This window comes from Sturnira hondurensis, unplaced genomic scaffold (assembly GCF_014824575.4).
Source record: "Sturnira hondurensis isolate 20B ecotype Veracruz unplaced genomic scaffold, ASM1482457v3 Scaffold0010428, whole genome shotgun sequence".
Classification (NCBI taxonomy): domain Eukaryota; kingdom Metazoa; phylum Chordata; class Mammalia; order Chiroptera; family Phyllostomidae; genus Sturnira; species Sturnira hondurensis.
Window position 1 is genome coordinate 6885388 of NW_028083059.1, and position 14694 is coordinate 6900081.

Sequence of the window (14694 nt, forward strand, 5' to 3'; positions counted from 1 at the left end):
TATATCAAATATAAAGAAAAGAAAAACACTGTTTCAATTTCTTACAAAAAGTTTACAATGTTTCTAAGTCACTGAGAACACGGCTAGGCTAACACACATCGTAAAACACTAGGATCTATTTACATAGAAAATAATGTGGCATATTAAATGCATGTGAGAGGTATGTTTGACTATAAACACACTGAAGATTTATTTAGTATTTTTACTAAAGATGTGAAGATTAAACACAATGTTACATTCTTGGGCAGAGACCTTGTTTCATTTTGACAAGTAATAGTCTTTTCAGTCTCCTAGAAGTTAAAGACTAAATGACATCACACTGAACACAAGGACAGGTAGCAAGGGCAGACAAATTGAGAGAGAGAAGAATCTGGACAGGCACACAAGAGTTTGCTTAGAAATATGGATACTTATTTTTATTGAGCAAAGTATCAATTTTTATTGATACTTATCGATTTGACTTTGATTTTATATAAATCAACCTAAAACCAGGCAACTGACTCTTACAATTAGCAATTTACCTCCATTTAGGAGGAATCACTTTTTGTTTGGGTAGTCTTTATAAGGTTTAAACATTCTTTAACATTTTACACTAAATTTCTGTGAATATGCATCTTTCCTCTACATTTCTTACCAAAAAATCAGTTTCTAATTGATCTGAAAGATCTTTTAACAAGCAAGCTGAGTTGTCATCTCCTGCTCGAAACCCTCCAGTAACCTGCCACTCCCACTGTTCACACACATGAACTCTCAACTTCCACTGCTTCACTCCTGCCACTCTGACCTCCTACATGTAGCTTTGGTGGGCTCAAAAATTCTAACCTCTTTCTAGAAGAAAAAGTTATTTCCATGAGCAATATATGGTTATAAATTTAAACTTAGTACTCTATCCAGCAAAAAAAGCTATCATTTAGTATGGGAGACAAACTGCTTTCCAAATAAGTTCAAGTTAAAGGAGTTCACCATCACCAAGCCCTTACTATTGAAATATTAAAGGGTCTTATCTAAGAAAAAGAAGATGATCAAAAATATGAACTGTAAAAATGACAACAAACTCACATCTATCAACAACTGAACCTAAAAAAGAACAAGAACAAATACAAACAAAGCAAACTACTAGAACAAGAACTGAATCACAGAAATGGAGATCACATGGAAGGTTATCAGCAAGGAGGCAGGTGGGGAGAATGGGGGAAAAGGTACAGGGAATAAGAAGCATAAATGGTAGATACAAAATAGGGGGAGGTTAAGAATAGTATGGGAAATAGAGAAGCCAAAGAACTCATATGTGTGACCCATGGACATGAACTAAGGTGGGGGAACGCTGGTGAGAGGGGGAGTACAGAGCTGAGGGGAATAAAGGGGAGAAAAAATGTGATAACTATAATAGCATAATCAATAAAATATATTCAAAAAATAAACAGTGAATATTGGTAAGAGTACAGGTGAATTACAAAAAAAATACTCATTTTTGCTTAGTATGTCAAATAATCAAAGTATTACTTAAGCTAGAAAACTTAGCTTTTCCACCCAAGATTTCAGTAAGTTTCATATCTTGATAATGAATGTCCACCAGAGTCACCTATATGACCCTGTGCTTCTGTTTAAGGAATCCAACACATATTTGGAGTTAGATCTTATAGGGAATCCTGAAGTTAAAGCACGAAGCACAAATCATTAATTGTCAAAATTACTTCTGAAAATTCTTTTCTTTCACAATTTTTTCTTTTTTACTGAATTTATTGAGGTGACATTTTAAAAATAAAACTGTATAGGTGGCAGGTGTACAATTCTATAACATCATCTTTACTGTGTGTTCACCACAAGGGTCAAGTCTTCTTCCATCACCACTTATCCCCTTTACCCTCTTCACCTGTCCCCACTCCCCTTTTCCTCTGGTAATCACCATTGCCTATGTCTGGGTTTTTTGTTTGAAAATTCTTTAGAAAAGCACCACAGAAGATGAGAAACTGAAGTCCAGAGAGTGAGATGTTTGCCCAAGGCAGGATTCAAACTCAAACCACCTGACTCAAGACTGCCTAAATTTAATTTCTATGCTGCATGGACTGTCATCCATGTTTTATGGGTACGAATCTCTGTCATGAGAATTACACCTGGATTCACACTCTGTTACTGAAACAAGGAGAACAGATTCAGGGATCATATCTTATTCCCAGTACTAACTCCAAGGCAAAAGGTGAGTAACTGAAAAAGCAGAATCGTAAGCACAATTAGACTTTTTTCTTTCTTTCTGCCAAGGAAGTATAATCGAATTCATCTCAGTTAAAAGCATATCTGGCGTGACTCCACTGTACAACAACCAACAGGAGAATCTTCAGCCTGAAAGAACACAAGAGGCCGGTGCAGGAAACAAGTATAAACTGGCGGTCTTTTAAAAGAACTATTACTAATCAAAACACTGAAACCCTAATTCGCATAAAGAAGATATAACGAGGTGATTAGTAAAGTGTATAATAACTAGAAAGTTAGTACAAAAAGTAGATAGCAACTGCATGTACACATAAATACAACCCAGAAACTATTTTGGTAAAACACAAGACTTAAAAACAAATAACTCAGGACTTCCGCCAAGATGGAGGCATAGGTGGAAACACTGTGCATTCTCCCACAACCAAGTTTGAATACAACAAAGGTTTGGAGAAACAAAGACACAACCAAAGGACAGAAAATTGAATTATACGGAAGTCCGACTACATCTAACCGTTCAACGGGGACGGTAAGAGGGGTGGAGCCAGCAGCGAGCAGGGTCGGGCAGGACAGGGCCCCCGACCCAGGCGCGCAGGCAGACTAGAACCAGCTGGGGTGCGGGGCAGACTGACCACGGTTGCACATTCGCACACAGTGAGACGGACCACGCAAGCCCCAGTGGTGGAGGGCTGACGGCGGTGGCACACTCGCGTGCAGTGGGACGAAACTTGTGGGCCCGGTGACGGCAGCAACTGCGGCACCAGTGAGGGCCTCGGCGGCAGGCAGCAGACAGGAGGCCATAGTCCCTCTTTGACCCCGCCCCCACATACAGCGTCACAACCCAGCGACTTAGTTGCCCTGTTCTAGTGAACACTTTAGGGCTCTGATCCTGCTATGGAACAGGCACGAACAGCCCAAAAGATGGTGCAAGAACTCAAAGTCCCAGAGCCAATAACTCTAAGCGACCGAGAAATTGCCAGCCTCTCAGAAGCACAATTCAAGACGCTATTTATCAGGATGCTCACAGAACTGGTAGATTATAGTCACAAATTAGAGGAACATAGTCACAAATTAAAGGAACATATGAAGGCTAAACTAATTGAAATGAAGGGAGATGCACAGGAAACCAATAGTGATGGAAAGGAAACTGGGACTCAAATCAATGGAATGGACCAGAAGGAAGAACAAAACATCCCACCAGAAAGGAATGAAGAAATGAGAATTCAAAAAAATGAGGAGAGGCTTAGGAACCTCCAGGACATCTTTAAACGTTCCAACATCCGGATTATAGGGGTACCAGAAGGGGGAAAGAAACAGCCACGAGTGGAAAACGTATTTGAACAAATAATAAAGGAGAACTTCCCCAGTCTGGCAAAGGAAATAGACTTCCAGGAAATCCAGGAAGCTCAGAGAGTGCCAAAGAAGTTGGACCCAAGAAGGAACACACCAAGGCACATCATAATTACATTAGCCAAGACCAAAATGAAGGAGAGAATCCTAGAAGCAGCAAGGGATAAGGGGACAGTCACCTACAAAGGAGTACCCATCAGACTGTCAGCGGATTTCTCAAAAGAGACCTTACAGGCAAGAAGGGGCTGGAAAGAAGTATTCCAAGTCATGAAATCCAAAGACCTACAGCCAAGATTGCTTTATCCAGCAAAACTTTCATTTAGAATGGAAGGACAGATAAAGTGCTTCTCAGATAAGGTCAAGTTCAAGGAGTTCATCATCACCAAGCCCTTATTATATGAAATGCTAAAGGGACTTATATAAGAAAAAGAAGATGAAAAATATTAACAGTGAAAAGACAGCAAACACACAGTTATTAACAACCACACCTAAAACAAAAGCAAACCAAGAGGACAGCTAGATCAGGAGTGGAACCATAGAAATGAAGAACACATGGAGGGTTAGAAACAGGGGGGTGGGAGGGAGAGAAGAGGGGAGAAGGCACAATAAATAGCATAGATGGTATGTAGAAAATAGATAGGGGGGAGGGCGAGAATAGTGGGGGAAATATAGAATCCAAAGAACTTCACACATGTGGTTATAACCTAAGGGGGGGAGAATGGTGGGGGAGGGAGTGTGCGGGTGGAGGGGAATGAAGGGGGGGGAATAGAACAACTATAATGGTATAATCAATAAAATATATTTAAAAAAAAAACAAATAACTCAGGTAGTAAATCTAAATGGTATCAATGCTACCAATGAGAAACAGTAAATAAATATGTATCTTCTCTCTTCAACACTGTGCTGAAACTTGTCCAATAAGAAACAAACCTAGGAACCCAGAGGCAAATCTACTGTGGAATACAAGTAACATTTAAAGATTGAAACTACAGATGTTAAGGTATAATCCTGGTAACTTTAGTGGAATACAAAATAAGAAAAACAATCACAACTTTGACACTCAGTGTAAAGTTACTTATTAAGAATCTGCTCTGGAAGAAAATGACTCACAAAGGACTGTCAGGAAAATATTCAAAGAAGGAAAAACAACTCTCAAAGGATTATCTGGCACGCACAGAAGAAAATTCAGAAGACCAGAAAGGGACCCCTAAACAAGCTCTGAAATAATAATATAACAACATTACAGCAAGTTTTCACTGATATACATTTGGCAGTAAGCAATCATTGTAAATAATCTTAGCAAGTATTTATAAATTATTCAGATGATCACACACAGTCACTATGGAAGAAAATGAGCTAGAATTAAGTACATTAATCCATTTATGAGAAAAGTGAGTAACCAGTTAATACACAAGGTGGTTCGATAATGCTTCTCTTAAATTTCATTTCCTTTTTATCAAATTCCAAAAGTATACTTATTAAGTTTAAATTCCAGTTTTACAAAGCATTCAATACATTATTGACCAGTTTTTTACTTTTATATGAATCAGATCTAGGATAAGAAAACACCTAAGATAAAGTAATTTCCCATATCATATCCTGAAATAAAAAAAAACTACAACCAACCCCACCTACTAAATCACAATACAGTGCATCTTTAACTAAAAAGAACCTACTTATAAGAATGCATAATGCATTGTAGTTCATACAAAATCAAGTGATTTAAAAAAGAATGCGTAAAATGAGGTTTAAAACTGTGGGTTTTTTAAATAATATTTTATTTACTTATTTTTAGAGGGGGAGGGAAGGAGAGAAATATCAATGTATGGTTGCCTCTCGTGAGTCCCCTGCTGGGAACTAGCCTGCAACCCAGGCATGTGCCCTGACTGGGAATGGAACCACAATCCTGTGGTTCGCAGGCCTGAGCTCAATCCACTAAGCTACAACAGCCAGGGCCTAAAACTGTTAATACCAATTTCCAAGATCAACTGGTAGAATAAATCTAGAAATTCTGAAAAATATTCAACTTCTAGAAAATATATATACAGGATAGGACAAAAGGTTTACAGTTGTGAATATGCAAAAGTTTGTTTTTGTATTATTATTATATTATTTTTCATACTAATAACCGTCAACCTACTTTTGCTCCACTCTGTATTTTCAGGTTTTAAAGAACAAAGGTTCATTCACTCAACACCTCTACTGTATTAGGCATTGTATTAGGTTGAGAACACAATGGTGAGAAAGTGCCATCCCAGCACTGGCTGGTGTGGTTCAGTGGATTCAGTGTGGGTCTGTGAACCAAAGGGTTGCCACTTCAATTCTCAGTCAGAGCACATGATTGGGTCGAAGGCCAGATCCCCAGTAGGGGGCAGTGAGAGGCAACCACATATGGATGTTTCTCTTCCTACCTTTCTCCCTCCTTTCATCTACAAATTAAAGAAAAAAAAAAGAGCCACCCCAGCCTTCATAGGTTCAAGAATATAGCAGGAAAGATGAATAAGCAACCTTAGTATTATGTAATAAGTGCAATGTAAGGAAAAAGTTCAATGTCACATGATAACATAGTGCTGTGCTTAGGCAGGAAAAAAATGGGGGGGAGGTTTCAGAAAAAGTGAAACTATGTACATGTTGTAGCTTGAAAGCAGTGTTCACAGAACATTCAAGGTGAGAAACAAGAGGAAGTGCCAATAGATGAAGTTGAAGAATAAGCAGGATCCAGATGGTGGTCTTCAATCATGAGTTTCAATTTTATCTTGCGTGCAATGAACAGAATACCACTTAAATGTTTCAGGCACAGGACTGCCAAGATTTACCATGGTAGTGACAAAATGGACTGGAGAAAGGCAATAATGAGTAGCAGGTATTCAGTTGAGAAATAGTAGCAGTAGAAATGGAGTGGTAGTCAGATATTCAAGACCCAGAGTTTTTCTACACTGGATGCGGAGAGAACATGAAATGAGTAAGAAGTTAGGAATGATGCCCAAGTTTCTGGTTTGGGAAATTAGCTAATGCACATTAATCGATAAGGGGTATTCTCAGGAAAAACAGGAGCCTGGGTGTAAAATACCTGTGAAATAATGAAATGAATATTCCCTTTAAATGCAACCCTCAAGAGATCTGAGCTACAGATAAATTAAGGAGCCATCAGTATGTAAGTGCTAGAAGGCAAGCAAGCATCCAATGAAGATACAGAGCATAAGAATGCCTATGATAGAACCACGAAGGTCACCAAATGGAATAGGCAAAGAAAAGCCCTGGCTGGTGTAGCTCAGTGGATTGAGCGTGGGCCTGCAAACCACACGATCGCGGTTTGATTCCCAGTCAGGGCACATGCCTGGGTTGCAGGTCAGTTGCCGGTTCCCGGCAGGGGACACATGAGAGGCAACCATACATTGATATTTCTCTCCCTCTCTCCTTCCCTTCCCCTCTAAAGATAAATAAATTAAATCTTTAAAAAGAAGAAGAAAAAAAGAAAAGAACCCAGAAAGAAGATTGAGTAGATCAGTGGATTGAGCGCGGGCCTGCGAACCACAGGATCGTGGTTTGATTCCCAGTCAGGGCACATGCCTGGGTTGTAGTCCAGTTTCCTGCAGGCCAACTCCCAGCAGGGGACGCACAAAAGGCAACCATACATTGATGTTTCTCTCCCTCTCTCCTTCCCCTCTAAAGATAAATAAATAAATAAAATCTTAAAAAAAAAGATTGAGTAGAATCAGCAGAGGAGGTGTCAGGAAGTTTTAAAAAAGGAAGGAAGAAGGGAAGGAGGGAGGGAGGGAGGGAGGGAGGGAGGGAGGGAGGGATGCAGGCAGGCAATCAGGAAGGAGAATGTAGTGTTTCAGAAGCCACAGTAAAAGTTATGAAATTAAGAAAAGCAAATATGAAATATTGCCAAGAATCATATAAGATAAAGACTGAAGGGTGTTCACTGAACTTAATTATATAGGCATGTCATTGGTGCTTTAAAAAACAAACAAACTACAAACAGATCACTTTGGGGGAATTATTTAGATGACTGATAACTGCAGGCTATTCGGTCTTTGATCCCATTATAAAAAATGTTTAGACACATTTCTCCCTTCCCATTCTAGAGGGCTGACTTAGATTAATAGTTCCTAACCATTTCTTGTGGGATAATCCACTCCTGTGTAATGTTACAAAAACCCTGAACACTAAAATAACTGTATTTTTATAAGATTAAAAAAAATCACAGGTCGTTTGAAATAAGAAGTGTAAGACATTTGTGTATCCAGGATGCCAGGCTTGGTGTATATGTGGGTGTCGTGGTCTCCTGTAATTAATTCAGATCCAGAGATTGAGAAGCCATAGGGATAATGATCTTCAGAGAACTTTCTGACTCTGGAAATCTGTAATTCTTCAAGTATTTTTTTAAATTACTGAATGAATGGCGTGTCATGGTAGGTTTTATAATGGCCCAACATGGACGTGTTAATACTTAAGGTATAGCAGTTCCTCCTTGTTCGTGGTTTCCCTCTCCTGGGTTTCAGTTACCCACATTGGAAAATTTTCCCAGTCATGGACATCATCTGCTCCTGACATCCAACCACCGACATGATCATGGCTCGATGAGCCAGGATCGCCCAAATAATCCTTGTTCTGAAGGTCAGTAGCAGCCTAATGCTCATCATGCCTGTATCAGTCACCTCACTTCCTCTCGCCATGCAGGCACTTTATCACCTCCCACAGTAACAACGGTGCATACAGTACGACATTTGACAGAGATTCTCAACACAGTAGCATACATTTTATTATGGTATGTTATAACTGTTCTATTTTATTAGTAGTTATTATTGTTAATCTTTTACTGTGCCTATTTTATACATTAAACTTTATGATATGTATGTATGTAAAAGAAAAAACATAGTATGGACAGTTCTGATTTCACAATGGTTTGACTTACAATTTTTTAACTTTACAGAAGTGTGAAAACAATACTTCAACATTCAGTTGAAACTGTACTTCAAATTTCAAATTTCAGTCTTTTCCTGGGCTAGCTACATGTGGTATGATACTCCCTCGTGATGCTGAGTAGCAGCAGTCAGGCACAGTCCCAGTAAGCTACACAATCACAAGGGTAAACCAACACTCTGCAGCATACCATTAAACGCATCTTTGGCTTACAATATTTTCAACTTATGATGGGTATACTAAGGTGTAAATCCATCACCGAGTCGAGGAATGTCGGTAAACACAGGATTAGGTACTACCTGCAGGTTTGGCACCCACCGGGAGTCTAGGAACGTATGCTTTGTGGGCAGACTACTGTACCACGAGCTCAAATACTGTCAACTGTGATTAGATGCCATTATTGAAATCCTAAAATTGCCACTAATGAAACCAAATTTAAATTTCTACTTTTTCACTACAAGTTTTTGCTATCCCAGAAAAAAGATAATTGAATCTAGTCTATACTGCTCAAAAGCCAGTAATTGTATTAGTTCATTTTACATAAAGGCAAACCTAAGATGAAAAAAAAAGCACCCCACTGATTTTCCATATTATTCATGGATACGAAGCCTGAACTGACAATATTTGTCCATCCCTTCATTCTCTTAAAAATTGCTATGATCAGGTGGAGAAAGGTTAGGCATCAGGATTCTGCCAGTTTCTCCATTCAGTTGAAACAAATGTTTCCTTAATTAGTGAGCTGGCCAAAAAGCTTATGCCCCGCCCATGATGGTTCTAGTAGTGCTTAGTTATCTTTAACTTATTTGAAACAATTTTGTTAGACTGTATTGTGACAGCTGCCATATCAATGTGCATTTTAAAAAAACATCAAAATTGGTGTTTTTCTGCAGCCATTTTAATATTGAAGATGGAAGATATGCAACATTTTCGGCATATTATGCTTTATTATTTCAGGAAAGGTAAAAATACAACTGAAACACACACAAAAAAGATTTGTGCAGTGTATGGAGGAGGAGCTGTCACTGACCTAAACTATCAAAAATGGTTTTGGAGTTTCTTTGTACTCCTGACATTTTGGCCAAATAATTCTTTGCTGTGGGGCTGTCTCATGCATTGGAAGATGTTTAGTAGTACCCCTGGCCTCTATCCATGAGAAGCCAACAGCAGGAGATAGCTGTCATACTCAAAATACCCAAATCAATAAAGTTATTGGTGAAAATGAAAAATGTGTATTTTATTTTACAGAAAAAAACATACAAACTTTTTGGCCCACCTAATACAAAACTCACTGAGGTTGCCAATTTAAAGGTGCTACTTAAATAAAGGGCAATTTCTCTAACCACATGTACCAAACAAATTACCATTAGGGCCAGTTATATTTAGTTAGTCTAATAATAACTCTAAGAACTAGACTATTAACAGAGACAAGTCCTCCAATATTTATTGGTCACAAATAGTTAAAATACAAATTTCTATTAAAAATGAAACAATTCTTATTGTTGCTTTACTAAAGAATCCGCTAGTAACTCAAAGCAGGATTATAGGTATAAGCTCACAAATTCTACAAAGGTATACAACAGTATGTTCCAGTTTTATTTTGGATCAAAAGTAAGTTATTTTAAAGCATTTTGAGTTACACAAGTTAATCTTAATATCTAATTTCTAATAGCAGTCAGGCAAACAAAAAATGTTTTGATAAAATTATAAAACACCATGAAATTTAAAAATCATCAGTGTTGACCCAGACAATGCTAAAGAATTAAAATTGAGTTTGCTAGATTCTATCAAATACCAAATGCATGACATGGGTAGTATTTGAAACTGCAATGAAATGTCAAAACCTAGTTTCATGTACAGAAAGTACCTTTATTTTTGGTGATTATTATATCAATGAGAACTTTTATGTATCTTTCATTCATCCACTACTCTTGTGATTAAAATTAAATTTAAAATGAAGAAGGAAATGACCAGAGAATTTCAGGCATATGAAAATGACATGAGACAAGTGATGACTAATTCAAAGAATCCCCTGATTACCTCTCATTAGCAGCACTCAGAATCACCATTTAGGGCTGGAAGAAATGTAAGAAACCTAATTTTTAATACTTTTTAAAAAATTTTAATCCTCTTATTCTACAGGATAACACTAAGGTCAGAAAGATAAAATGATTTTCCCAACTATGTTGGACAGCCCAATATAAAGTGCACATGTCCTAGTTCTCACAGCCCATGTGTTCTTCTACCATACTGTAGTGCATCTTTCATGTGTGTGTATACACACACGCGCACACTTTTTTTTTGAGGCAATGTTTTGCTCTCCTACTGGAAAAACTATCTGGCTCTCTCCTAGCCTAGTATGATGGCCATATAGTAAGTACTGAACAATGGTAGTTTATTTCCACAACAAAACTTCCCTTAAAGCTAATTTGACTACTTAGCAACTAAACATGTCTTCAACATGGAAATGACTTGTAAATGTACATATACAGGAGTTATTTGACCAAAGGTTTCTCTGACCTCTGATTTACTCCGGGAACTACCATTGAATAACCCCAGATTCAGATAAAACCCTCCATCCCGCTCAATCCTAGTAATAAATGCAGCCTGGCCAATCCCCCACCCCACCTCCTAACCCGGCACAGCTGCTGGATACCACAAGGATTTAATAATTCCACACTAAGCAGTTCACCTGATACTCCAATGCTTCACCTAACATCAGAGAATCTGTTTCAGGCATGTCAGGCTTGATCATGTAAATTTCAAAGTACAATGAACGAATTTAAAATGTCTCTACCCAAAATGTTTAAAGACTCCCTCTCACAGATGAAAAAAAAATGCCCATGAACACCATTTTACTCTGCCAACCAACAGTCACCGTTTTTGCTTATGCCCCACCTTGAAACACTTCAAAAAAGGGGAGTGGCTCGTTATTAAAAGGTTATTACAGATTAAGTTCTAGGCCTTTGATATCACTAAAGCAATTCATATCACAACGTACCAATCATTAATGGAATGTGCTTTCCCTCACTAGTTAATCAAATACAATCACCACATTTACAGACGTTACCCGTGCCCCACACTAGGAATAAATGCTGTGTCACCGAGAAAAATATTTTCCTGAAATCAAAAGAAAACTGTCAAAGAAGGTCGCTAACCTGTGCCCTGGGGCCACTCCACTCCCTATAAAGGTAGCCAGAAGTGACTTTCCCAAAGCCCACGTGCTGCCGTCTGATGGGAAGCCCCCTGACCGGTACAACCCTTCCAAGAAAGGATGTACCCGCTGCACTTGCATGGCCCAGGGCTGCTTCTCACCATTTCCAGGTGAGCACCAGTGCCTTCGGGGTGTCCGCTTCCCGGGGCCGGACTGGCCCTGCCCTCTGGGGTCTTCCGTTCACTGTTGCGTTTCAGGCCGCCTGCGTCGCCTCGACCCCCGGCCTCTCGGCGCCGTCGCTGTCGGCTCCACCAGTACATGGCACCCGCACCCAGCAGCAGAGGCGCCCCGACCGCCAGCGCCAACTGCCATCGCGGCAGGCCCCCCGTGCCCGGGCCCGCAGTCGCACTGCCGCCGCCCACCCCGCTACCGGAGCCGGGCGCAGCAGCGGCGACTACCGCCGCCTCTACAGGTTTAGAGGCGGCCATGACGAGTGTCCTCCGCCACTGCCTCTCTGCAGGTCGCGGGCGCCACAGTCACCACTCGGCGCGCGAAGGAAAACCGGAGGGAGGGATGTAAGGTAGTGAGCGAGTGAGCACGCTAGGAAGCTAGAGCTTACGACAGAAAAGGGCCAGAGGTCACCGGAAGCCCAGGGCATGCCGGGCCAGACCTAGCCAGACCTTCTTCTCCCTCCTCTTTAACCGTAAAGGGAAGGGGAGCGAAGGAGGAAGAGGAGAAAGAGGGGAGGGGATCACATCCGGGTCAAGGGGAACAGCTTGCCGTGAGCGTCAAGTGGGCGTCGGAGTTGTCCATTCTCTTTCCTTTCACTGCTCTGCTGTTCGTAAGACTATCTTCTGGAGTCTCGGTCCTCCGCTGGTAGCCGATGTCTAGCGAAGCCGAGGAGCCGCGCATATAAAGAGGGTTTTATGGTGCGCAGGCGATCAGAGCAGAAGAAGGCTTTGCAGCGGCCCTAAGAATGGGCGAGAGTGGCAAAGGAGTTTGAAGGTTATTGGCTGGCAGGTGGTGGGCGGTGCGTAGGCCGAGTTGCTCAGTTTATTGGACTTTGGACCCCATGTTTCCTTGGTACCGCCACGTTGGCGCTCTTTAGGACCCCCGGCCGTTTCCTTGGTTGTTTTGCCTTCGTGTCTTGGAAACTAAAGGATTGCAAGGACTTTTAAAGATATGGAAGAAAAGAGATCGAAGCTGAAGATATTCTGCAGTAGCATCGATCTTATCTTTACCATGGCCAGATTTTAGTCTGGACGAATGTGAGACTATTGGGGCAACAGCAGAGGGCAGAAATCCGACTGGGTTGAAATCTGCAAATCTAGGTTGGCTCAGTCGAAGTGGCTTGAATGGGTTCTCTTTGGCACCCCGTCTGCACCCTTTACGAAAGCGATGACGACTATGTGTTGCTGCCCCGTTCTCGAACTCCGTGGGTATCAACGCGAAGGTGGTAGCAGAGTTACCACCTTTTCTTTTCCTATTTATATCTTGGTCTCCGCCCGGCACCCAAGCCCCAGAGCTCCGATCTGCCCGGTGTCCTTGTTTTGCACTAGATGTGAGTTCTCTTACCTCATTAGCTCATACCACATTCTGAGTAGTTTTCACACATCTACAGCTTTGTCAATTCCTTTGCCTGTGCGCTGCACCAGATCTCTTTTTTTTTAAATTTTTTAAAAGGTTTTACTTATTTATCTTTAGAGGGGAAGGGAAGGAGAGAGGGAGAGAAATATCAATGTATGGTTGCCTCTGGTGTGTCCCTTGCGGGGAACTGGCCTGCAACCCAGGCATGTGCCCTGACTGGGGACCGAACTGCGATCATGTGGTTCGCAGCCCCCCCCCCCTTCAATCCACTGAGCTACACCAGCCAGGGCTGCACCAGATCTCTTAAAATACAAAATTTTTCTTTGCCAGTAACTGTTTGGGATTTATAGTATTTTTAAGAAGAAAGGCCAAGTATTAATAGTCAGAGTTCAAAACTGGCTCCTCATTTCGGATTACTGGTCTCCAGACATTTTTATTAAAAATTTACAAGTAATCGCCCTGGCTGGTGTAGCTCAGTGGATTGAGTGCGGGCCTGCGAACCACACGATCGCGGTTCAATTCCCAGTCAGGACACATGCCTGGGTTGCAGGCCACATCCCCTCGGGGTACTCACAAGAAGCAACCATACATTGATCTTTCTCTCCTTCTCTTTCCCTTCCTCTCTAAAGATAAATAAAAATATATATATATAAAAATTAAAAATTTACAAGTAATCACTTGAGTACAAAGTAAGATAGACAACATCACAGTAGTACTACATGAAGACTGAAAGATAATATTAAATGGCTCCAAAAGAGGCTTTTAAAGCCTAATTTGAAAGTTTCAGGATCATTTCTCTTGCTTCATATTGGTTCCTGTTAGTAGATTGCTTGCAGGCAACAGGTTCCTTAGCAACAGATTGTAAAGATGAGCCAAAGATGATAAAAATAGAATTGGTAAAATAGTAAAATAGTAATTGTTGAAGGCAAAGGGCATCGCTCCCTGATTCCCAGGCTCACAAAGCAAGTCTTCTGTCCCTTTACATAATTTCTCCCTTGCCTTTTCAGAACAGATAGGATTTTTCTGAAATTTCCATTTTTCTGCAGCCTTATAGGGGATTTTAGAATGCTTTTAAACTATTAGTGAAAACTGTTAAACTAAAACATTTAAAGTTTTTCAAAAAACTTACATATTTATTGGGATAGATAATAATAGATTGTTATGGCTACAACTCAGAAGTTAAAAGGGTTGCCCTGACCTGAGTGGCCCATTTGGTTGGGTGTCTTCTGCAAAGCAAGGGGTCACCAGATCCATTCCTGTCTGGGCACAAGCCTGGGTTGAGAGGTTGGTCCTGGTCCAGGCATGTACAAGAGGCAACTAATCAATGTTTCTCTCTTACATAGATGTTTTTCTCCGTCCCTTCTCCTCTCTCTAAAAACAATCTTTTTTTAAAAAAGGTACAAAGGGGTTACTGTGAAGTCTTTGCTCTCCAAAGGCAATCAATGTTAGAGGTTCTTAAAACATTTGTT

The 14694-nt window shown here is 40.5% G+C and overlaps 2 protein-coding genes across 5 annotated transcripts in view; one reads left to right on the plus strand and one right to left on the minus strand.

Moving 5' to 3' along the window:
* TOMM70 (translocase of outer mitochondrial membrane 70) overlaps positions 1-12624 on the minus strand; it is a 40043-nt gene extending 27419 nt beyond the window's left edge. The window contains exon 1 of one of the 2 annotated variants that reach the window (XM_037058937.1): positions 12419-12624. In XM_037058937.1, coding sequence (XP_036914832.1) covers positions 12419-12550 — 132 coding nt within the window. In that variant the 5' untranslated portion in view covers positions 12551-12624. Of the gene's footprint in view, positions 1-11799; positions 12316-12418 lie in introns of those variants that run through there. The other variant, XM_037058936.1, reaches the window with a different exon arrangement.
* Positions 12409-14694, plus strand: part of LNP1 (leukemia NUP98 fusion partner 1) — a 32809-nt gene continuing 30523 nt past the window's right edge. Inside the window, exon 1 of one of the 3 annotated variants that reach the window (XM_037058938.1) lies at positions 12409-12430. The gene's annotated coding sequence lies outside the window, so the exon portion shown is untranslated. Of the gene's footprint in view, positions 12431-12482; positions 12568-12718; positions 13200-14694 lie in introns of those variants that run through there. The other 2 variants (XM_037058939.1, XM_037058940.1) reach the window with 2 other exon arrangements.